A 23,371-nucleotide genomic window follows, 5' to 3' on the forward strand; every position below is an offset into this window, starting at 1 on the left:
TGTCTGAGGATGGGTATCCGGCATTGTGTACTCCATAGTTTCGCTGAGTGATTAAATGATTCAAAAAAGATGACAAAAGGCCCAGATCCTGAGACCAACTCAGGTTGTTGCTATAGAGCTGATTGAATGTACTGTGTTCTCTCCAGAAGATTGAATACCATGTCAGGTCCTGCCGGGGGGCCGGGCTGGCCGCACACCTGGGTGACCCATGAGTTGTTTCCACGGTGAGATCAGGCCTGGCTGCTGGCACTCCAAATGATCCAGGGGACTGAGGAACTTGTCATATGCCAGGCATAGTCAGGAAGGGGTCAGGGCGGGCTTCAGTGATCCTGGCAGAGGATCAGACCCAATCTCTCTGTACCATCTCTAGTCGTGACTATCCATGTCCTCCTGGCTCAAGCAATGGTCCCGGCCCTTGTTAAAGCTCTACGATAGGCCTGATTGAGGCGTGGAACTAGATGTAGAACACATAACTTGTATTATTTTGGGGACGGGGAGCAAAATAAAAATCTCACTTGCTTGAGTTTCTAGAATAGGGCAGTTTCTTTTGCTGTTATAGTACCTTTTTAATTAGCAAATGGATGAAAGGTCCTTCCTGACATTTTGGCTCGTCTCTCAGAGACTCTTAGGTGCGAGGACTCTGAATAAAGTTTCCTTATAACTTCCTAATACTTTTTGGTCCAGCCTTTAAGTCCCCTTGCAATCTGCCCAGCACACACATATCCAACGTCCTCTCCCGTCATCCAACCCGTGCCCCGCACCCACACTCGGCAGGCCTGCCACTTGCCACTTCCCAAACATGTCATGCATGTTCATGCTTCTCGGCCTTTTATGCATGCTGTGTTTTTCTACCTGGGACACTTTTTTCTTTCTTTTTTTTTAATATTTTATTTATTTATTTGACAGAGAGAAACAGAGAGAGGGGGAACACAAGCAAGGGGAGTGGGAGAGGGAGAAGCAGGCTTCCCGCCAAGCAGGGAGCCCGATGCAGGGCTCAATCCCAGGACCCCGGGATCATGACCTGAGCCGAAGGCAGACGCCCAATGACTGAGCCACCCAGGCGCCCCCCCCCCCCCCGGGACACTTTTTTCTGTCCTCTTTATCATCCTAGCAAAGCCACCTCACCCATCCCTTTGAGACAAACTCAAATATCATCCTATAAAATTTATCCCATCCTGTACTATATTATCACAGCACCTTGTGACAACCACTTTTAGAACATATTTCAGTGCACTAAAATGATCTGTTTAATTATTTCCTCCCACCACATTGTGAGCTTCTTGAGGCTGGAACCCTGACTTACTCCATAGGCCCAGCACTGAGCACTGGGCCTGCCACATGCTGAGTGCTCAGTAAAAATCTGCCTGTTGAACGCATGAATGAAAGAAACACAATAGGGACATGAAGTGAGGAAGAGCAATGTTCTCAATATTTGGGGCATGTCTATCAGGGAAGTAATATTTCTTAGGTTTTCTGAAGTCTCACTAGAGGAATATGATGATGTATGTTGCTAAAATAGAGGGGTCTGAAAAAAAATGAATAATACCGAAAGGCCTGGCCAAAAAATATACCAGCAGGCTGCTAGCTGTGCAGGTTGCAGACTTTAGAGGACAGCTCCTGGGCAAGGTGATTCACCCCTGTCTGGAGTCTCCTAGGCTCATCTATGTCCCACATTCTGATAGCATCTCCGGCCCAGGAGCTCTGGCATTTGGTGGTTTTAAAGTAAAAGGAATACATGCAGAGTGGTCAGGGAAGGCTGTGTAGGCTGGGATGGAACCCAGGAACTAGCTGATGTTAGCAGTCCACATTGAGATGCTGCTGGCAAGGGGATGTCCTTAATCCTAGGCTCTAAACTTAAAAAAAAAAAAAAAAATCAGTGCTTCCAGCGGTTGTTTGTTTTTATTTACACTTGGGATTCACAGCAGGCCTCAACAGCCTCAAGCATTTAGTGAGTTTTATCAGATAACTCGGAGCCCACGCCTAGATTTGAGTCTCCCTCACTTCCAGCCTCTCCCAGGCCCACAAGAACCTGAAGCGTGGATAGAAAGGGTTTTGCCTCGGAGGGGGGGGGATGCTGGCCCTCCCCTTCTCCAGCCCCATCTCTGCTCAGTTTCACGGCTGAGGCTGGGCATCCCCAAGCTAAGGGGGCATGGGAGGGATGCATGGGAGCTAACCCTACCTTCCAGAGGGGCAGCCTGCTCTGTTTGTCTGGACATGCCCTGCCAAGCTAGGTGATGAGGTCTGCCTCCCTTTACTTCTCAGCCCAGGGCCTTTTCCTGAACCTCACCCATAGGCCTACCCCTTTGCTGGGGTTCCTTCTGAGCTCCACAGCTGTGTCTCTGGCTTCCCAAATGCCAGTAGCTTCCTCCTCCATATTGGAGAAATGACATCACTGCCCCTCTGGGTTAATGTTCCCCTTGCTTAGAGACCACAGCTGCTAGGCCCCCTCTCCCATCCTTGTGTGTGCCTCGCTGTCCTTGCTTTTTCCACAGAGCACAAACACGATGCCTGACATCATAGTATACATCCATTGATGTATCTTTATATTGTCCTTCTAGTCTTTGAGCTCCTTGAGGGGAGGGAGCTTCGTTTACTCTCTGAGCTGTGAGTGGCACAGAGAGACACTCAGTGCTATTCGTTGAATGAGTGAGTGCCCAGGGAACATGACCTGTCTCCCTTGAGCCAGAGTTCACCACGTCCTGTCAAAGGTCCATGGCCTACAACACCAGATACTGGCCCTGGATTTCTCCTTTGTCATTTGATGATAATCATATGTGGGATTAAGAACATGGACCTGAGTCAGGGTGCCTGGGTTTGCATCCCTGTCCTACCCACTTCCAGCCCTGGGACACTGAGCAAATCCCTCCACCTCTTCTTAGCTTCATTATGATCACCTGTAAAATGGCCCAAGTGCGTAAAACGTCCCTGCCTCATAGGGGTGCCGTGAATGAGAACAGAGATGCCAGAGGCTTCCTATAGGTTTTCATCTGCTTTAAATCGCAAAGTGAGACTGATGAGACCTGCTGAAGGGCCAGGACAAAGCCAGAGCCAGCAGGTGCTCATTCAACGGCCCCTCCCACCATGACTCCCAAAGGTGAGAAATGTGTTAGGACCGTGAGTTCTAGGACTAGACTGCCAAACTCAGAATGTTGGCTCTACCACCTGCTAATTATTTGAACTTGGACACATCACTTACCCTGTTTGTGCCTCAGTTTTCTCATCTATAAAATGGGTTATCAGTAGTACTTACCTAATAGAGTGTCTCTGAGGGTTAAATGACTTAATACGAATAAAGCTCTTAGGAGTCCTTGCCTACAGGAATCACCTCATAAGGGGCTGTTCAGTAAGCAGAGGACAGGTTAAGATGGGAAGTCCCAGGGCAATTTGCTGCAGGCCTGGCTTCCCCAAACAATGCGGGGGAAACTGCTCCTAGCCTAGGCACCTTCCTTTGAAAGGAGGAAGGGAACAGAGGAGTTCAGACTAATGAACATGCAGTAACACCACTCCTTAAGCACTTACAACGTGTCATAATTGTCTCACACAACACTTACAGCCACCCAAAGAAGTAGATAACATTACTTCCATCTCAACAATAGGAAATTGAGGCTCAGAGAGGTTAAGTCACACACCCAAAGTCACACAGCTGATAGATGGCCACACCGGGAATTAAATTAAAATCAGTCTCTCCCCTGAGTCCCTGCCCTTTCTGCTCTATGTGACATCTTTCAACAAAGAAAAAAAAACCCAAGGACGGAGAGCAGAGCACTTGGGTTCTGCCTTGTCATGTGCCCCTTCATGGATCTTTCCCTTCGATAACAGATTGCCTAGGGTGTTCAGTGAGCAGAGGAAAAGAGCACCAAACTTCCTGATCTGACAAGCACCGACAGTGGGTAGGGTGTAAATATGTGTGCAAAGCCCACTCTGTCTCCTGAGTCATGAGTCAGCCAGGCTGAGGCTGCTGGTCACACAGCCTGAGCAGCCCATGATTTGCAGAAGTACAGAGCTGACTTACAGCCTGTGGGAGCTTTAGCTCTTCCCCCAGAGGACACTCAGAGCTTTGCCCCAGGACTTGGACCTCAAGGCCTATTGTCAGTCCTCACTGGTCTCCTGGAACCCAGCAGTGTTTCCAGAGCCCTGTGTCTGTGTTCCAAGGAGAAAACAATTCCTTCCCTTCCCCTAGCCTTTCCTCTACTTGGAGAGCTGCAGATGAAGGAAGAGTTCCAAAAGAGCCTCAGCAGGGTCACATGAGGCAAAAGGAATGTTTCCAGGTAGAGGGAGCAGTTAATGCAAAGGTACTGTGGCACCACTGAGTTCGGTGGGAATGTGACTTGAGCACAGAGGCTTGCCAAGGAGGCTAAGCAAGTGGGGACCAGGACCTTCAACACTGCAAGCCAACAGCAGTGGGGCCAGGGGAGAGGGTTGGGGGGAGGCTGTTACTCTGGCATTTATAGAAGCTTAGACTTCCAGAATCTCAGGATCATGGGAGTCAGGCTCCAAAAATCACAGACGTTCGAGATCTCAGAATCTTGAAATTTTGGACTCATAACCTAAACTCTTATTCTCTCAGTCATGAGGTTTTGGATCAAGTTTCTGAGCTGGGCAGCACTCAGAGCTCTCCAAGTCCTGCACAAAAGGAGAATTTAGCACCAAATTCCAGCTGGCCTCTGGCTTAACTGCCAACAGCAACTGGACCTTCCCCAGTGCCCGTACTAGACCTTGCCCTCCTGGAGTCCCCTTTGTGTGCCGGGACACCAGCAGGATCTGTTCGCAGCTGAGATCCCACCCGCTGTTACAGGCTCCGTGCTGGCATTGCCTGAGGCTTTGAGGTCTTGGTGGCTCCCTCCCTTGAAGTTCAGAGCAAGGGCCGTGCTCAGTACTCCCGAGCTGGAGGGGCAAGAGCTAGACCAGTGTCCACTCCGCTTTGCCTGGATGCAGCTGACATTAATCACCCATCAAGGCATTTTTAATAAGTCCTGGGATTCCTGCTGAAAACCATCAGAGGACAGGAGTATTTTATGCCCTGTAAGTAATTTCACAGCATTTGGGCCACTGCCCCACCTTTACTTTCTCTGGTTTTCCGTCTCACACAGCCCCAGGCAAGCTGGCCCTCGTCCAAGGTCATTTAGTTCATGAGGACAACTGATTTCTCAGTCCATTCTTCTTGTTTTCATTTTCTGAATTACTCATGGTGGATGAATAGAGAATCGGTGGAATAGAGAGCCTGGAGCTCTGGCCCTGGGGGAAGGAAGAGCTGGATTCTTTTCCTGGTTGCACAGATTAGCAGCTCTGTGACCTCTGGCAAGTCTGAGGGTGTCAGGAGCAGTAAGGGTGTGAGCACTCAGAAGTGCCTCCCTGTTGCATGGCCCGGACCCCACAGTGAATAACCCAGATTGGTCCAGGCAGCCTTTTGTCCTTGGCCCTCTATTGCATCTCCCAGCCACAAGCGTACCTGAATTGTACCTGATTGTGAATTCCGAAGGTGAGTGAGCAGTGAGCGCTTTAGGAAATCCAAACCCAGGCCCTCTTCCCTCATTTGTAGGTCTTGCTTGCTCAGAGATTTTTACCCCAGAGAAATTAGATTTGTGTGTGCCCTGAAAGAGCTGGAGAAAGAACAGCAAATAAAGCCTAAACCCAGCAGGAGAAGAGAAATAATAAAGATCAGAACAGAAATCAATGAAATAGAATCCAAAAGAACAGTAGAACAGATCAACGAAACTAGGAGCTGGTTCTTTGAAAGAATTAATAAGATTGATAAACCCCTGGCCAGACTTATCAAAAAGAAAAGAGAAATGACCCAAATCAACAAAATCATGAATGAAAGAGGAGAGATCACAACCAACAGCAAAGAAATACAAACAATTATAAGAACATATTATGAGCAACTCTATACCAGCAAATTAGATAATCTGGAAGAAATGGATGCATTCCTAGAGATGTATCAACTACCAAAACTGAACCAGCAAGAAATAGAAAACCTGAACAGACCTATAACCGCAAAGGAAATTGAAGCAGTAATCAAAAATCTCCCAACAAATAAGAGCCCAGGGCCAGATGGCTTCCCAAGGGAATTCTACCAAATGTTTAAAGAAGAATTAATACCTATCTTTCTGAAACTGTTTCAAAAAATAGAAATGGAAGGAAAACTTCCAAACTTGTTTTTTAAGACCACCATTACATTGATCCCCAAACCAGACAAAGACCCCATCAAAAAGGAGAATTACAGACCAATATCCTTGATGAACATGGATGCAAAAATTCTCATCAAAATACTAGCCAATAGGATCCAACAGTACATTAAAAGGATTATTCACCACGACCAAGTGGGATTTATCCCTGGGCTGCAAGGTTGGTTCAACATCCGCAAATCAATCAACGTGATGCAATACATTAATAAAAGAAAGAACAAGAACCATATGATCCTCTCAATAGATGCAGAAAAAGCATTTGACAAAGTACAGCATCCTTACTTGATCAAAACTCTTCAGAGTATAGGGATAGAGGGTACATACCTCAATATTATAAAAGCCATCTATGAAAAACCCACAGCGAATATCATTCTCAACAGGGAAAAGCTGAGAGCTTTCCCCCTAAGGTCAGGAACACGGCAGGGATGTCCATTATCACCACTGCTATTCAACATAGTACTAGAAGTCCTAGCCACAGCAATCAGACAACAAAAAGAAATCAAAGGCATCCAAACTGGCAAAGAGGAAGTCAAACTCTCACTCTTTGCAGATGGTATGATACTCTATGTGGAAAACCCAAAAGACTCCACCCCAAAACTGCTAGAACTCATACAGGAATTCAGGAGGGTGGCAGGATATAAAATCAATGCACAGAAATCAGTGGCATTCCTATACACCAACAACAAGACAGAAGAAAGAGAAATTAAGGAGTCAATCCCATTTACAATTGCACCCAAAACCATAAAATACTCCTGAAAGAAATTGAGGAAGACACAAAGAAATGGAAAAATGTTCCATGCTCATGGATTGGAAGAACAAATATTGTGAGGATGTCAATGCTACCTAAAGTAATCTACACATTCAATGCAATCCCCATCAAAATACCATCAACTTTTTTCAAAGAAATGGGACAAATAATCCTAAAATTTGTATGGAACCAGAAAAGACCCCAAATAGCCAGAGGAATGTTGAAAAACAAAAGCAAAGCTGGTGGCATCACAATTCCGGACTTCCAGCTCTATTACAAAGCTGTCATCATCAGGACAGTATGTTACTGGCACAAAAACAGACACATAGATCAATGGAACAGAACAGAGAGCCCAGAAATGGACCCTCAACTCTATGGTCAACTAATCTTCGACAAAGCAGGAAGGAATGTCCAGTGGAAAAAAGACAGTCTCTTCAACAAATGGTGTTGGGAAAATTGGACAGCCACATGCAGAAGAATGAAACTGGACCATTTCCTTACCCCCCCCACAAAAATATACTCAAAATGGATGAAAGACCTAAATTTGAGACAGGATTCCATCAAAATCCTTGAGGAGAACACAGGCAGCAACCTCTTCGACCTCAGCCACAGCAACTTCTTCCTAGACACATTGCCAAAGACAAGCGAAGCAAGGGCAAAAATGAAGTATTGGGACTTTATTAAGATAAAGTTTTTGCACAGCAAAGGAAACAGTCAAAAAACCAAAAGACAACCGACAGAATGGGAGAAGGTATTTGCAAATGACATATCAGATAAAGGGCTAGTATCCAAAATCTATAAAGAACTTATCAAACTCAACACCCAAAGAACAAGTAATCCAATCAAGAAATGGGCAGAAGACATGAACAGACATTTTTCCAAAGAAGACATCCAAATGGCCAACAGACACATGAAAAAGTGCTCCACATCGCTTGGCATCAGGGAAATCCAAATCAAAACCTCAATAAGATACCACCTCACACCAGTCAGAATGGCTAAAATTAACAAGTCAGGAAACGACAGATGTTGGCAGGGATGCGGAGAAAGGGGAAGCCTACTACGCTGTTGGTGGGAATGCAAGCTGGTGCAGCCACTCTGGAAAACAGTATGGAGTTTCCTCCAAAAGTTGGAAATAGAGCTACCATATGATCCAGCAATTGCACTACTGGGTATTTACCCCAAAGATACAAATATGGGGATCCAAAGGGGTATGTGCACCCCGATGTTTATAGCAGCAATGTCCACAATAGCCAAACTGTGGAAAGAGCCAAGATCCATTCTTTATCCATCGACAGATGAATGGATAAAGAAGATGTGGTATATATACAGTGGAATATTATGCAGCCATCAAAAGGAATGAAATCTTGCCATTTGCAACAACATGGTTGGAACTGGAGGATGTTATGCTGAGCGAAATAAGTCAATCAGAGAAAGACATGTATCATATGACCTCACTGATATGAGGAATTCTTAATCTCAGGAAACAAACTGAGGATTGCTGGAGTGGTGGGGGGTGGGAGGGATGGGGTGGCTGGGTGATAGACACTGGGGAGGGTATGTGCTATGATGAGCGCTGTGAATTGTGCAAGACTGTTGAATCACAGATCTGTACCTCTGAAACAAATAATACAATATATGTTTAAAAAAAAAGAAGAAGAAGAAGATAGCAGGAGGGGAAGGATGAAGGGGGGGAAATTGGAGGGGGAGACGAACCATGAGAGACAGTGGACTCTGAAAAACAAACTGAGGGTTCTAGAGGGGAGGGGGCTGGGGGGATGGGTTAGCCTGGTGATGGGTATTAAAGAGGGCACGTTCTGCATGGAGCACTGGGTGATATACGCAAACAATGAATCATGGAACACTACATCAAGAACTAATGATGTAATGTAATGTGATTAACATAACATAAAAAAAAAAAAGATTTGTGTGTGAATACTCTACCAGCCCTCTAGTCAAGAGGAAGCTGAGTGCAGGGGTCTGATCCCTTCCCTTGGGCTCTAAGGATGCACAGTAGGTAGAAGAGGATATTTTCTTTCTGAACTGAATCAGTGATCACAGAAGGCTCTTGAGGGAGGCCTGAGGCCTGAGGCCTGTGGCTCTTTTAGTAGGCTGTGGGGCGGAGTGGCAAATAGCAGTCTTTAGAGTCAGACAGATCTGAGTTTGAACCCCTGCTCATTCTTTACCATCTGTGTCCTTTTGGATATGCCATTGAAAGTCTACTCCTTGAGTTTTCTCCTGTGTCGTTTGACGATAATCATATGTGGGATTAAGAACATGGACCTGAGTCAGGGTGCCTGGGTTTGCATCCCCATCCTACCCACTTCCAGCCCTGGGACACTGAGCAAATGCCTCCACCTCTCTGTGCTCGGAGTGCCTAATATATGAGAATGGGGCTAATAATACACTGTACCTGGAGTAGTATCATAGTTGTAGAGAGTACAGCGTGAGAAATATATGAAGTGGATTTGGAACAGAACCTGGCATGTGGTAAGCACTAAATAAATAAACATTAGCTATGAATATCATTGTTTGCAGGGTGGTAGTGAGATTTCAATTAGATGAGTATTCAGAATAATGTACAGTACTTCATGTGTGCTTAATATGCCATTGCTGGATGAATGAATGAAGAATGGGATGAGTAGCTCTCAAGCACAGAGCACAGTGCCCATTCTATATTAAGTAGGGGGAAGCACCCGCCAGCTGGGCATTGGCACCAGTGTGCTGGATTGACCTGAACTGTCGCCATCTGATCGTGCACACCCTTCCTCAACGCTGCATGCCCATCTCTCGGGGTCAGTGGCATCAGGTTAATAGCTTGAAATCAGCTCTTGTGGTGGTATTTATACCACAGACATGGGCAAATGTTATAAATCGAGTTTTGGTTTGTTGTTGTGGAGACAGAAAGAGAGAAAGGAAGGGAGGGAGGGAGAGAGAGAGAGAGAGAGAGTAGCATTGACTTGCACCCAACACATCCTTGACCATTTTTACACCTGCCACCGCTGTCTTCAAAAACCGGTTCTGACCATGTGGTTACAGCATACAGGACCTTTGGGAAAAGAAGTCCTTTTGAAGCAGATAAGAAGGTATTGGTGGATGTTGAGAGCCTGGCTTTGGAGACCCCACAAAGTGGGGAGTGCATAGATTTTGTGGGGTTGGTCGTCACTAATGCCTGGCTCTGACATGAAAGAATAAACCCAGAAACAGATGGCTGGGTGTTTGGGGTGGTAATTCTGGGGCTTGCTGTAACTTGCCAAGACTGAATTAGTGCTGGGAGCTCCCAGAAAGATCATGACACTCTGCCTGGACCCTCCCGCCCTCCTTTAAATGCCATCTGTGGGGCTCCCAGGTGGAGCCTTTCCCCAAGTCCTGAGTAAGGAGATACATTTAAGGCCATTGCAAATCTACTTCAGTATCAATTGACTTTAAAGAAGTGCAGCGATTAAAGGAGCCCGTTGGAAGTGCGGCTGGTAAGTGTATTGGACAGAAGAAGAAAACTCGTTGCAAGCATTTGTTAACTGCCCAGGATTTGAAGCCTTGTCCAAAGTGATCTTAAAGAGAGAGGAATGCACAAAGCAAGGCTTCCCTGGGTGTATCCTGGGATCATGGCTGTCTCGGCCCAGCTCACCATCATTCATCAGTGGGCCTAAGCCCACAGTCCCCTCCAGATTCTTCAAGGGGGTGGGGGTGGGGTGGCATCTATATTTATTCATTTTTTAGCTCTTCAGGTAAGTGGATGATCAGGCAGGTTTGACAACCGTTGCATCCTAATGAATAATCTCTCTTTTAAAATGTGTTGACATATCATTTGTGTTTCGATGGCCCTAAATGGCTTTAGAGGAAAGTCGGTTAATCTTCTGATCTGGGGAAGACCAGCTACTGTTCACTCTTGGAAGAATAAACAGAAATGTGCTGTGCTTTTAATCTTTAAATTAGCACTATTGGAGACTAGCAATTAGTAGCACTTCTCCGTAGGGGGTGTTCACACTCCCCTCCTAGGCACTGGAGAGCTCTGATCTAAGCTGGGTTTGGGGGACAGCACTGAGTTAGGGAGGTGGGCAGGGCCGGCTCACCTGAAACTGTGGGGCTGGGCAGAAGGGACAAAAGACAGTGCCCTGGGCAGAGGGCAGCTAAGGAACTACAGGGACCGTCCAAAACAGGAGATCTAAAGATGGCCACACATACAGAATTGAAAACCGACTGGAAAATGAAGGGTGTGTCACTGAGAGCAGCAAGACGGAGCCTGGGGGTTTGGAAGAATGATGAGGGAATTATCTGGGCAGGTGGGGTGTGGGGAGCCTTTTTCAGACGGAGACTGATGTCTCCTGCGGAAGGGCTAGAGCCACACCTATTACAGGGGAGGCTCCTTTTCCCGCCTGTTACAAAACCAATGCTCCTTTATTTCAGTTGTTAACGGGCTTGGCTACCCATCAGAATCTCCCCGGGAGCTTGTGTGAAATTCAGAGTCTCTGGCCCCGGATCTACCTAATCAGACTCTGCGGAGGGCAATCCCTGGAGCCCGTGTTTCAACCAAGCAGATTCTCATGCGGGCCAGTTTTTATCCTAGAGAGGTGGCATGGAGAGTACAGAGTGTGAACTCTGGGTCCAGCCCAGTTGGATTTAAATCCTGACTTCCCCATTTACTCCCTGGGTCACATTGTGCCTTAATTTCCTTGTCTTCAAAATACAATATTAATGGTAACTACATCATAGGGTTGTCAAAAGACTTCAATGAGATGTTATGTGCAAAGCGTAAATGCCTGGTACATCATCATCATCATCATCATTATTATTATTATTTCCTTTATGAAACAGTAGCCAGTTAATGCAGAGATAGAGGGGTAGAGGAACTTCAGTCATCCTACACATAGACATACACATCATATACGTCCGTCAAGGGTTAAAAATTCACATGCTGGTGGGGACCCTAGTGTCCTGGAGAATGGATGACTTCTTAGTTTGGTTCCCACAGAAGCAGACCCTGAGACACGAGTTGAGGCCAAGTCATCTGTCATGTAGATGAGCCCTGGAAGCAGTGATGAAGAAGTGGGCAGATGGTTTTGCAAGGATGTCTGTGGAGCTGCCCTCTAAAGAGCGAAGCCCCATCAGGCATCAATTTCCTGATCTTTTCTTTTCCTTTCTGCAAGAGATAGAGAATATCTCATTAGATGTTTAAATCAGATTAACAGCCATTAGTATCAGACTTCTCCTGCTCAGCCTGCATTTTGTTTCTTTTGGGATGACCCTGTGAAGCTAATTGCTTTTTATGGGAGCAGCGTGGGGGCAGATACGGAGAGGAAAGAAAGGGCTCTGTTTGACCAGGCTGGTCCAATTCCGCGTTTTGTCTTGGCTTCTGTGTCTGAAGGAGGGAAAGCAAGCAAGCAGCCCGCACTCTGGGCTCAGAGGGGAGGTACCACATGGGGAGGGTGGAGAGTGGCCTGGGACCTCCTAAGAGGGGCATAGTGTTTGATGAGCTTGGCTCCCGGGAGAGCTGATTCACAGAGGTTGTTCAGATGTCAGCAGAGCAGGGATTTGTGGACAGCAGGAGGGCTGGAGGAAGCAACACAAGCAGGTTGGCACCTGGCCCCATGCAGGGTGCAAATTGTATTTCTCCCTCAACGCTGGCTACTGACAACTCCACCACTGATTCTAAATCTGGCAACGTCACAGAGAGCAGACTCCCTACCTCCTCTTTCCCCAACACATTAAAACAGACATGAAATACAGCTTTCCCCTTCTTTCCACAGTTATGCTCCTGCCCTGCTCCACCAAGACATTTTATTAAAAGTTATTTATAGAGGGACGCCTGGGCGGCTCAGTCAGTTAAGCATCTGCCTTCGGCTCAGGTCATGATCCCGGGTCCTGGGACTGAGTCCCACATCGGCCTCCCTGCTCGGCAGGGAGCCTTCTTCTCCCTCTGCCTGCCACTCGCCCTGCTTGTGTTCCCTCTCTCGCTCTCTCTGACAAATAAATAAAATCTTTTTTAAAAAAGTTATTTATAGATATTTCAAGAAGTAGTTAAAGGTAGCTTACAAAGGGGGAAAAAAGTAAAAGAATGCAGCTTGGAGACAAGAAGTTGAACATCAAATCTTTAGCAAAGGTAGAGAGGCAAAAATGCTGAACCCTGTGATGAGTCATTAGATTTTTCTCTGAGCTTCCTGGCAGCCTTGGCAAAAAGGTCAATATGAAGGGTTGCAGATTTGTGTTTAGGTATAAAGAAAACCACAAGTTCTTCATGTGTTTTTGAGCTGAGTTCTGAGAGGTATTTATCATATATACATTATAGATAATATGTAATAGGCAGTATCTTGGACCACAGTTTCCTAGCAAATGCAGAATGCCTCTGAGATAGTTCTTTCATGCTTTGGCAACTAATAAAAGTTGAAGGAAAACATGAAAACCTAATTAGGCAAAGGTACTTTGCAAAGACTATGAGCCAATATTATCTGCAGTATTTCAGGACTTTTTTGAATTTTGATAGCAGCTTTTTGATCAGAGCTAAGGGAATGCTGTCTTCTAATCTGTAGGCAATGTCCAGGATGCAGCAGGCTGAGAACAGAATTTTTCTCTAGCTGGTCCACCAGAAACCTTTATTCTAGTTCTTTTAACAGAGCTCAGAGCTACAAAGGTGCAAGCAGCTCCTATGAGAAGCGAAGACTTTTCTTCTCTTGCTGCCACCTTCTAAGTGGTTCTTCTGTATCTGTCTGGCCCTTCACATTTTCTGTGCATCAGGAGTTCACAATCTTACTATAACCTCAGCACCATACCAGAATAATAGAGCCTGTTTTGTTAGCCTTTGTGTATAACAAACCAGCCCAGAAGTTAGTGACTTAAAAGAGCAACGATTTATTGGCTCACAATTCTGCAATAAGGCAGCTCGTGTCTGTACTACAGGGTGTCAGCTGGGCTACCTCTGCGTTTACAGTCAGCTGAAGGATCCAAGATGGCCTCACTCACATGTCTGGGCCTCAGTGGGGTGGCCTAAATTAATGGAGGACTCCCTGGGCCTCTCAAGCTCAAGGAGGCTGGTCTTCCTAACTTAGGGCAGCAAGACAATGAAAGCAGAAGCTACAAGCCTCCTAAGGCCTAGGCCTGCCACCAGCTTGGGTCCTTCCTGCTGCATCCTGTTGCCCTATGGTCAGTCCAGATTCAGCGTGTGGAGCAACTACACAAGGATGCGAATTCAGGGAGGCGGGATTCTTGGAGGATCATTGGGTGGCAGGCATCCACGGCCCCGTGCCACCAATAACCTCAACAACAGTGGTCCTGTAGGCAGTGGTTCTCACCCAAGGGGTGGAAAGGGAGAGAAGAGGACAAGTATGTCCCCCTTACAGGTGAGGAAAGGTATCCTTTGGTATTAGCCCACTTCTTATTCCAAGTTCCCAGACTCGTGCCACCATCAAAAGTCCAAATACTACACTTTTTGAGTTCTATTTAAAATTTTCTAAAAAGGATATATGATAGGTGGACCTTTGAAGAGATGGAACAGGAAATGTTTTAAGAGGCCTCCTGGCAGCCATGCTTGAAGACGTTGTAAGCCTGGGGCACATTGAGTTAGGCCACTCTATGGCTGACCTCGTGACACCTGCAGACAGCGGCACCTCCAGGCCTCCCCAGTCGGCTGTGTGTTCAGAGATCATGAGGTCGTGTTCACAGCTGCCAAGATGAGATACATGGTGTGTTAACGGCAGCCTAAAAGTCACCTGAATTTTCATCTGGTTGGAACGAGAAAGCCTGACAGGCCTCATTGGCCCTAACTCTGGGAAAAGGGTCACACTGTGTACAAGGATGACTCGAATGATAATCGAGGCCATACGCTGATCACTTTTGCAGAAGCCAGAAAGCTGGAGGGCTAGATCACAAAGCCACTGGACAACAGAATCAGGGACAAGACATTCTGACTTCAGAGATGGTTAAATCTTTAAAAAGATTGAAGGAAAGAGGACTAAACATAAGAGCCTATGTTTTGGCTCAGAGAATGCTCATGTGCACATGCGTGCGCACGCACGCGCACACACACACACACACAAGCATGCACCAACACATGCATGCAGCCATGAAGAAAAGGGATGAAGGAGCCTGACTTAGCAGCACCATGTGAAAAGGGCCTGTAGTTGTCTGTTTCCGGGAAGCTCAATTTGAGTCAAAAGCAGGCCAAATTAATGTGACCTTCATCTATATGAATGGGTGCAGAGATTCTAGAATAAGGGAAGTGATTCGTTCATTCTATTCTGTATAGCCCAATTTACTCCATAAGTATTAGGCCAATTTCTAGGTGCATAATTTAAAAGTGTTAAAGAAAAGCACATATTTTGAGGGAAGTTCAGCATGATCAAAGAACCTGAACTCAGAGATGTGAGGAAATATACAGAAGAACTAAAGACATTTGACCTAGAGAAATCCTAGCAAGGACTTTAGGATGGTCTTTCACTCTAAATGGTTGTCATGTGGAAGAGGAATTTGATCTGCCCCCTTTTGCCCCAAAATAAATCTTGGACAAGTGAGTGGAGGTGGAAGGATGCTGGCATTTGGAACATCTAATCGTTAGAGTGGCCCACTAAGGAATGGGCTGTGTAGTGTTTCTGGTCACTGCAGGAGCTGGATGATCACTCATCAGGCTAGCCAGAGAGGATTCAAACTTTAGATGGGTAATTGGTATGAAACAAAAGCTAAAATCCTGTCCAACTGACTCTGAGGTCTTGGCAATTGTAGGGATTTGCCCAAGATCACAGAGCAAGTTGGTAGCTGTCTAGGACCTGAGTTTCCTGCCTCCTTTCAGCATTTCTGCCCTGGATGCCCAGTTCCCTCACCAAGGTGATGAGAACTCAAGCAGGGATGCCTAGGGACCATATCCTTCCCATCCATCCAGACCGATTTATTTGACCAGCATCATGTGGAAAAAGATTTGAAATCAATGTCTGCGGGAGGACATACCAGTTCTGGCAGTGGCCACCATGCCTGATGGTCTTCCCTGGGCACGAGGTCCCTGCACATGCTCGTATCTCCTGCTTGGCCACCATGGCCTTGCTGCTTGCAGACTTCTAACCTAGAGACAGGGCAGAGCAGGAGGATGTGGTCCTGAACCAGAGCACATGAAGAAGGCTTTGCAGCTCCTTCTTCTCTTAAAACTCTCAATGTGATGGAAACTGACGAAGGGGGGAAAGGAGCATTTTTGTTTTGAGCATCTACAACATGCTATGCATTTTTCACACATGTTAATCCCATTTAATCCTCATAACAACTATATTAGCTTCCTAGAGCTGCCATAACGAAGTACCACAAATTGGGTGGCTTAGAGCAATAGAAATTTATTGTCTGACCATTCTGGAGTCCAAAATCAAGTCCCAATCAAGCAGGGCCATGCCCGGTCTGAAGGTGATAGAGAGGGATCTGTTCCAGGCCCCCTAGCTTCTGGTACCCTCAGATCGTCCTTGGCTTATAGGTGGTCATCTTCTCTTTCTGTTTCCCTACTTGTCTTCCTTCTTTGCATCGGTGTCTGTGTCCGAAGTTCCTCCTTTTTTATGAATGCTTGTCATATTGGATTAGGACATAAGGATCTTAACTCGGTTAAATCTACAAAGACCCTATTTCCAAATAAGGTCATCTTCTAAGGTACTAGGGTTAGACTTCAGCATATCTTTTTGCAGGGACACAATTCAACCCCTAACAATCCACCCTGTGGCTCCCCAAAATTCATGTCCTTACCACATGCAAAATACATTCACCACATCCAGACATCCACCTAGATATCAACAACTAGTTTCGTAACAGGCCCAGGATCATAGCACTAATACATGGAAAGCAGCCTTAAAAGGCTGTATTGCTGACTCCAAACACCATCCTCTTTCTAGTACACAGGGCTGCTGCCATAGGGCACGCCCACTATTGCCAGGCACTGTGCCTGCTACCTAATACCCTTTTCTGGCAGGGCCCCAGACCTGGCACCGAGGGACATGGAACTCCTTCCGTCCTCTATTAGGGACGAGGCTCAGCCCAAGTGGGTCTGTCCCAGGGCCTGGGCTTGGGCGGGCTGAGAAGGTGGAGGAGGGCACCTGAAGGGGCAGTCCTGGAGAACACAGGAAGAGGGTGGAAACTGAGTCCTGGGGAGGTACAGTGGTTGCACGTAGGAGAATGCAGTCCACTCCAGTCATCTTGGGGAAAGGGGTGGCATAGGCAGTTGCCTGAACTGCTGTGGAAAACCCAATGAATGTTGCGGCTCTGCTATCACCTGCTGAGAGGCAAGCCCACAGGAGCCATCTACATTTACGAAGAAGCAGGGGAATCAGATGCTTAGCCAGGCGACAGCAGGCAACAAACCAATACCAACTGCTCACGTGGCGTAATGCCTGGTCATCCACTTCCTGGAAAGATGGAGATCCAGGCAGGACTGGGTCCCGGGCTGTAATCTTCACAGATGGACGCTTTCTTTGGGCATTAGAGGAGCTCCAATGGAGGGTACTGGGGAAGAAAGAGGCCACTGAGCTGATGAGAAGAATATGGCTTTTGAAGTCATTAGACCTGGCTTGAAACCAGCCCATGCCACTCACGCTGCATGGCATTGGACAAATTGAGAAACCCTTCTGAGCCCCATTTTCCCGTGGGCTGGTTGTAAGGATTTAATAGACAGGATGTGTGATGCATGTGGCCCTGTGAGAGTTGCTGAGCTCAATACAAACTGTTTCCCTTCAAAGCTGAGTGGTGCTGGCCATCCTGGGGAAGATTAAGGAGACGTGGAAAGGGAAATAGACCCTCCAGCCTCTCTCTGGGGGAGTCAGTTCACCCTAAGAGGGTGAATATCTTAATCACACCTTCCCCCATTATGCTAATGGTGCATTTCCTCCCTCCCAGAGGAGCTGAAGGAGAAGCTGACAGAGTATGTGGACAAGGTGAATGGCCAGAAGCCGGGTTTCATCAAAGTCGTGCGCCACAGCAAGCAGGAAGGCCTCATCCGCTCCCGAGTCAGCGGCTGGAGGGTGGCCACCGCCCCTGTAGTGGCCCTCTTCGATGCCCATGTGGAGTTCAATGTGGGCTGGTAAGTGACCATCAGGAGAGGAAGATGAGTCCCAGTGTGGTCCAGGGCTGTGGCTCAAAGGAGTGCAAAGCATGCTGGGACCTCAGTCATAGTGGGGAAAGGAGAGAATTCTGGTAACAGCTGAGATCTGGATGTGTGACTGATGTAGGCAACAGGGCTGGCCCTTCGAGGCAGGGGAGAGTCAGGGATCAACAGGTCAAAGCACAGTGTCTAAAAGGTATGGTGACATAGGGTGTGACTCTGGCTAGTGTCTTCCTCTAGGAGGCGGGATCTGGGAGAAGGTAAATGCTAAGGGCAAAGCTGAGAGTACCAGCCCAGCTAAGGACAGAGCTGCAACTGCTCAGCAAGGGACAGCTGGACCAGACTTGAGGCAGGAGCCCAACCCCACAGACAGGATCAAGGCCCAGGGGTCAGAGGGGGAGAAGGTAGCTTGATGTTATCATAGGTGGGACCCCCCAAAATGCCAGACCAGATATAACAGATATCTCAGATTTTCCCTACTGGTGAAACTGGGTCTTACAAAACCTTCCTTTGTCTGGTCAGGGCTGCTCAGCTGCCACATGGGGCAGGAGAAAAGGTATATGGCCTCAGTGGCTGCAACCAAGCAGGGATGGGGCACCTGATACCCATATCCCTGCAGGGCCGGGTGGTGCGCTGTGGCCAGCCCACTGTGTGTGGCTTTGCAAAGAGCCGGGGTGAGGAGGGCCCTCAAGTAGGAAGGAGCAGCCAGGCATGCACACCACATGGCTCGATTTGGGCATGCTTTTACAGAACAGGCTCAAATTAAGGCTGCAATGAAGCCGTTTTTTATAGTTGAAGTCCCTGCTTGCCATTTGTGACTATTTAAAAAGCATTTTCATTGGATTTATGGCCAGAAGAGGAGAGGGACGCTTACCATTTCAAGCTGATTTGAATAAACAATTATGCAACAAATGCATTATTAATAAGAAGCTCGTCATTCCTGTCTGCAAACACTTTACTTGCCTGGTGCCCATAGGGACCTCCTGGCTGCTTGGAAAGCCCTACTCCCCACCTCTCCTTGAGCAGTGGAGAACACGTGGGATGGGGTGGCTCATCTGGAAGACTGAAGCAGCATTTAATAATTGGTGGAAATAAGTTTGTTCTCACTTCCTTGCCTCTGCCATCTTCATCTGCCTTTTCCTCCTGGTTGATACACTGAATTTTAGCAAAATCAAAGCCCAGGTTGAAAGCTTCCTATAGAACCTCAGATCTCTTTCTTCTTTCTTAGGTCTTGATTTTTTTTTTCCTAGTGGAAAAAGGGAAAGCAAACAGACACAAGGATCTAAGGCAGTAAGAATCTCTCAGTCAGCCCAGGACATGCTGCAGGAGTGGCCAGGCCTTTTGCCAACCTAGAAGTATGGGGTGGCGGGGGTGGGGTGGAGGTTAAACCGGGGTTCCTTCCCAGGAGGCAGAGCAACCTGCTGGAGCAAATAGCCAGGTGGTTTTTTGCCTTTCTCTGCAGGGGAAGGAGCTTTAGGAGTCTCCAGTCTAGTATTTATCCACCTTGGAAGCAGTCACCCTTTTCTCCCTCCCTCTTACTCAGGGCTGAACCTGTGCTCACCCGCATAAAGGAGAACCGGAAACGGATCATCTCACCATCCTTTGACAACATCAAATATGACAACTTTGAGATAGAAGAGTACCCACTGGCCGCCCAGGGCTTTGACTGGGAGCTGTGGTGCCGCTACCTAAACCCCCCCAAGGCCTGGTGGAAGCTGGAGAACTCCACTGCCCCAATCAGGTAAAGCATCCTTACCTGTAGGTCTCTCTGCCTTGTCTTCCATGCAAGGGCTCCCCTCCCAGCTCAACCCTTATTCCCCAAACTCCAGCCCCATTGTGGGATGATGGGGTGGGGGTTGGAAAGGAATTACAAATGACCTTCAGTCACCACTTACAGGCCCTGATAATCCCTTTCAATAGAACCATGGCACCCAGAATCTATTCAGAGGCTCAAACTTACTCATTTCAACACATCACTATGGGACATCTGCTGGGTGCCAACGGCTGTGCTGGGTGCTGGGGATCCAGAGTGATTAAGACTCAGTTCCTGCCCCCAAAAGCCTGCAGTCTAGTGAGGATAGACAAAATAATTAGAATAATAAATGATTGCTGGAGGAAACTGCCCAGAAAGTGGGGAGAATCTTTTCTGGAGACTAGGATTTGCACTTGTTTTTAAGTGCATATAGTGGATGGCAAGGTTGGGCAGGAACACTCATAGTTGGAGACAGAGTGAGTTCATGGACACAGAGGAAGTATAAAGGGACCTTTGTGAGGGGGGGTATGAGGACGCAGCCCCATGCAATGAGGCTGGAGGGGCAGAGAGGCAAGATCAGACCCCCGCAGCAGCTTTTATGCCTTGCTGCTATTTGAGTTTATCCTGTAGGATTCAGTTAAAAGTAGCTTCAAACTGCATTTCAAGGATCCCAAGCTCTTTCTGCCTTCACTGCTGCCTTCACAGACCCCAGATGACTCCCTTGGGCAGCCTCTGTGCTCTGGGTCGGGACTTCTGAAACAGCCACACCACCAGCCCTTATTTCTGTCTGGTTAATCACAGATCAGGTGCCTTTATGTTCTCTGCAAAGTCCTGCCCATTAAACACACAGATGGCACCGGAGGTGGCCTAGGGGACAATTCTTGGAATGAAAGATGAGATTAGAAACTGATGTTGCTTTGTATTACCTGAGGGAGAAAGATTATGAAAAATCTAATTGAAAGTGGGCGATTATTATCTGAGATCACATCTTTCCTTGCCAGAAGAAAAAACTGTATTCATATTTAAAACAGGATGGAAGAGAACCATCTAGCTTTCTCACAGTTCTCTCTGTTACCCACCTGTTAGCCCCTGCCACAATTTTGTGTTGTTAAATATTTGTTTGGATGTTGCTGTGTGCAAGGGCCTTTTACACACATGGTCTCATTTGCTCCTCCTTATAACCTTGTGACAGCTCATTGTGTCATCCCTGTTTTACAAGATGAGGAAAACCCACAAGACGGAGGAAGGAGAATGGCCCTGCCAAAGGCTGTGGGCAGTGGAGCCAGGATCCAAACCTAGGTCAGCTCGATTCCACATCTAGTTGTCATCCCATAGACACCCACTGTTGAGCTCAGAAATGGCATGGCTGAATTCTGTCGTTCAGCATGCTGAATGATCCTGGAAGGAGGTATGCTGTCATGCAAGGAACATTCTTGCAGAAGACTGCACTGATATTCGCTGCTTTGTTCTGCTCATCTTGAAATGTGTTGGCCTAGTCGTAGTAAACCTGCATTCTAGGCCCTTGACAGAGAGTATTGTCTCAGTGCAAAGTTTTCATCACCTAATTCTTGTCAAAAACTTGCCTGAGAGAAATTATATTCATGGAATTTTGGGGGAAGAACATTATTGATTTTATTCCTAGATGAAAATAACCCCACGGAAAACTGTGGGTTATACAAACATACCTTGCCCACTTTGGCTCCTGTTTCCTTGGAGCTGTACGTCAGTGCTGTGCCACATGATGTAAGCTATAAAAAGAGCCCAGAGATACCTTCTATTGCTTTCTAAAGTGACGTCTTTGAGACGGTTGTTCACTGTGTCCCAAAGTGACCTCTAAGAAGACTGACATGAGAAATTTCTTTCAAACTGATGGCTAGTCAAAGAAAATCTTGTTAGCCCCAAGGAATGAGTGTGAAATTTTCACATGGGAACTATAAATCTTATTTCTAAGACATGTTTGTTCATTTTCACCTTGGCTACCAGGAAGCTTAGCATCAATTTTGTGGGTCTCCTTTAAGAACTGTGAAGGAGGACCTAATGCTGTGTTCTAACTGGCCCCCAATTTGTTGTGAACTTTTGGTCTTTTACAGACATTTATGTATTTTGTTTTTCAGTGTATTGTACATTTTTTGTAAGCTATCTCTAATCTTTTTGGGAACGAGGTAAGGTATAAGCCAATAACACATTCAGGCTGACTGGGTCCACTTCATACCCTAGCTGATTAATAAGTAATAGACTGTCTGAAGTGGCCCATGCTCATTGCACAGTAACTGTTTTAGATTCTGATGTTTCCCTGAGTGGGTTTGGCCAAATGGGGGAAGACCCCTTCCTGTGTGTCTTGGAACGCCACGTTGAAATACTCAACATTTCAAGAATGTCAAGGAGAAGGTTGAGACTTCACTCTGCCCACTCTGCCCGGCTGATGTTTTTAAATCACCATGCATCTAAAGAGGGGATTCTCTGGGCTTCTTCAATGTGCAAGCGCCTCTTTTTAAATGATTTTTCAAGTAACCATCATGCCCCAGAGGTTTTCAAGGTTTTACATTATTTAATTTAATCTGTGTGAGGTTATAGTTGATTCTGTTTCATAGATATGGAATCAGAGGCTCCAAGAAGCTGGGGAACTTTTCTCAGTGACACACGGCCAAGCAGGGACTTTACTCGTAGCATGCAACTCCAAGGACAGGAACAAGCATCCTCCACTAGAGCGGGAGCTCAGCCTACTTTCGGAGTAGTGGCTTGAAGTAGATTGATTGCCCTGGCTGCCTGCGGTCTATGGGATGTAAGCCCATCCAGAATAAAATGCTGTGATTTGAAAGGAGGAGGGGCAGGGACCCCAAGGCTCCAGTCTCTGCCTGAGCAGCCTCCTGTACCGGCATTGTCCAAAGCTATGGCCTGCAAAAGAGCTGTTTCTCCACCCTGATGAGTTTCCAAATTTCAAAGATGGGTCCATTTGCATGTGACTGACAGTTTTCTCATAGCTGGGGATTCATCATTTCTCTTTTTCTTTCCGTTCCCCTCCGACTCCTTCAGCCACCAGCTGATAAGATGCTATACAAGGGCTAGAAATGGTAGCTGTGTGCAGTGGAACAATTCAAAGTCATTTGTGTAAGCTAATGCTCTCAGCAGAGAAGTGCACTCACGCTGATTCTCCCAATCCCAATCACTCCTAGTGAAGTTCTGTGCTTCACTGGGCACCTGCCCACAGCCGGTGAGCCCCACACTCACACTCTCACTCAGGAAAGGCCCCCCAGCTCCTGCACTGACTGGCTGTGGATGTGTTCCTCCGGCCAGAGACAGGCGATCCGCTAAGCCCTACCCACTTGGCTATCTCCCGCTAGTGTCCCACAGGCACCTTCAGATCGGTTTTCCCAGTAGGGAATGCTTCTTCCTTCTGAAACCAGCTTTTTCTCTACAGCCCACATTGATGGGTGCTCCCCACCCCACCATTACCCGAGCCACAAAGCCAGCTGGCATCCAGATGGCTCCCTCTCTCTCACCTGTTCATCTGCCTCTAAGTTCTGTGGATTTACATTAAGATGTGTCTTTAAACAATCCCTCTCCCCATTCCTGATCCTCTGGTCAAGGACGTCATTATTTCTCCCTAGACCTACCACCAAGCTTCCCAACTGGAT

The 23,371-nt window shown here is 47.0% G+C and overlaps 1 protein-coding gene across 3 annotated transcripts in view; it reads left to right on the top strand.

The window, feature by feature from the left end:
- GALNT18 (polypeptide N-acetylgalactosaminyltransferase 18) overlaps positions 1 to 23,371 on the top strand; it is a 348,597-nt gene that overhangs the window by 234,294 nt on the left and 90,932 nt on the right. For all 3 annotated transcript variants that reach the window (XM_088017777.1, XM_028116986.1, XM_028116987.1), the window contains exons 4-5: positions 17,779 to 17,962; positions 19,527 to 19,724. In XM_088017777.1, the coding sequence (XP_087873903.1) occupies positions 17,779 to 17,962; positions 19,527 to 19,724 (382 nt within the window). The remainder of the gene's footprint in view (positions 1 to 17,778; positions 17,963 to 19,526; positions 19,725 to 23,371) is intronic.

This window comes from Eumetopias jubatus, unplaced genomic scaffold, assembly GCF_037043125.1.
Source record: "Eumetopias jubatus isolate StellerSeaLion01/CBP00866 unplaced genomic scaffold, mEumJub1_p1.0 scaffold_13, whole genome shotgun sequence".
Classification (NCBI taxonomy): domain Eukaryota; kingdom Metazoa; phylum Chordata; class Mammalia; order Carnivora; family Otariidae; genus Eumetopias; species Eumetopias jubatus.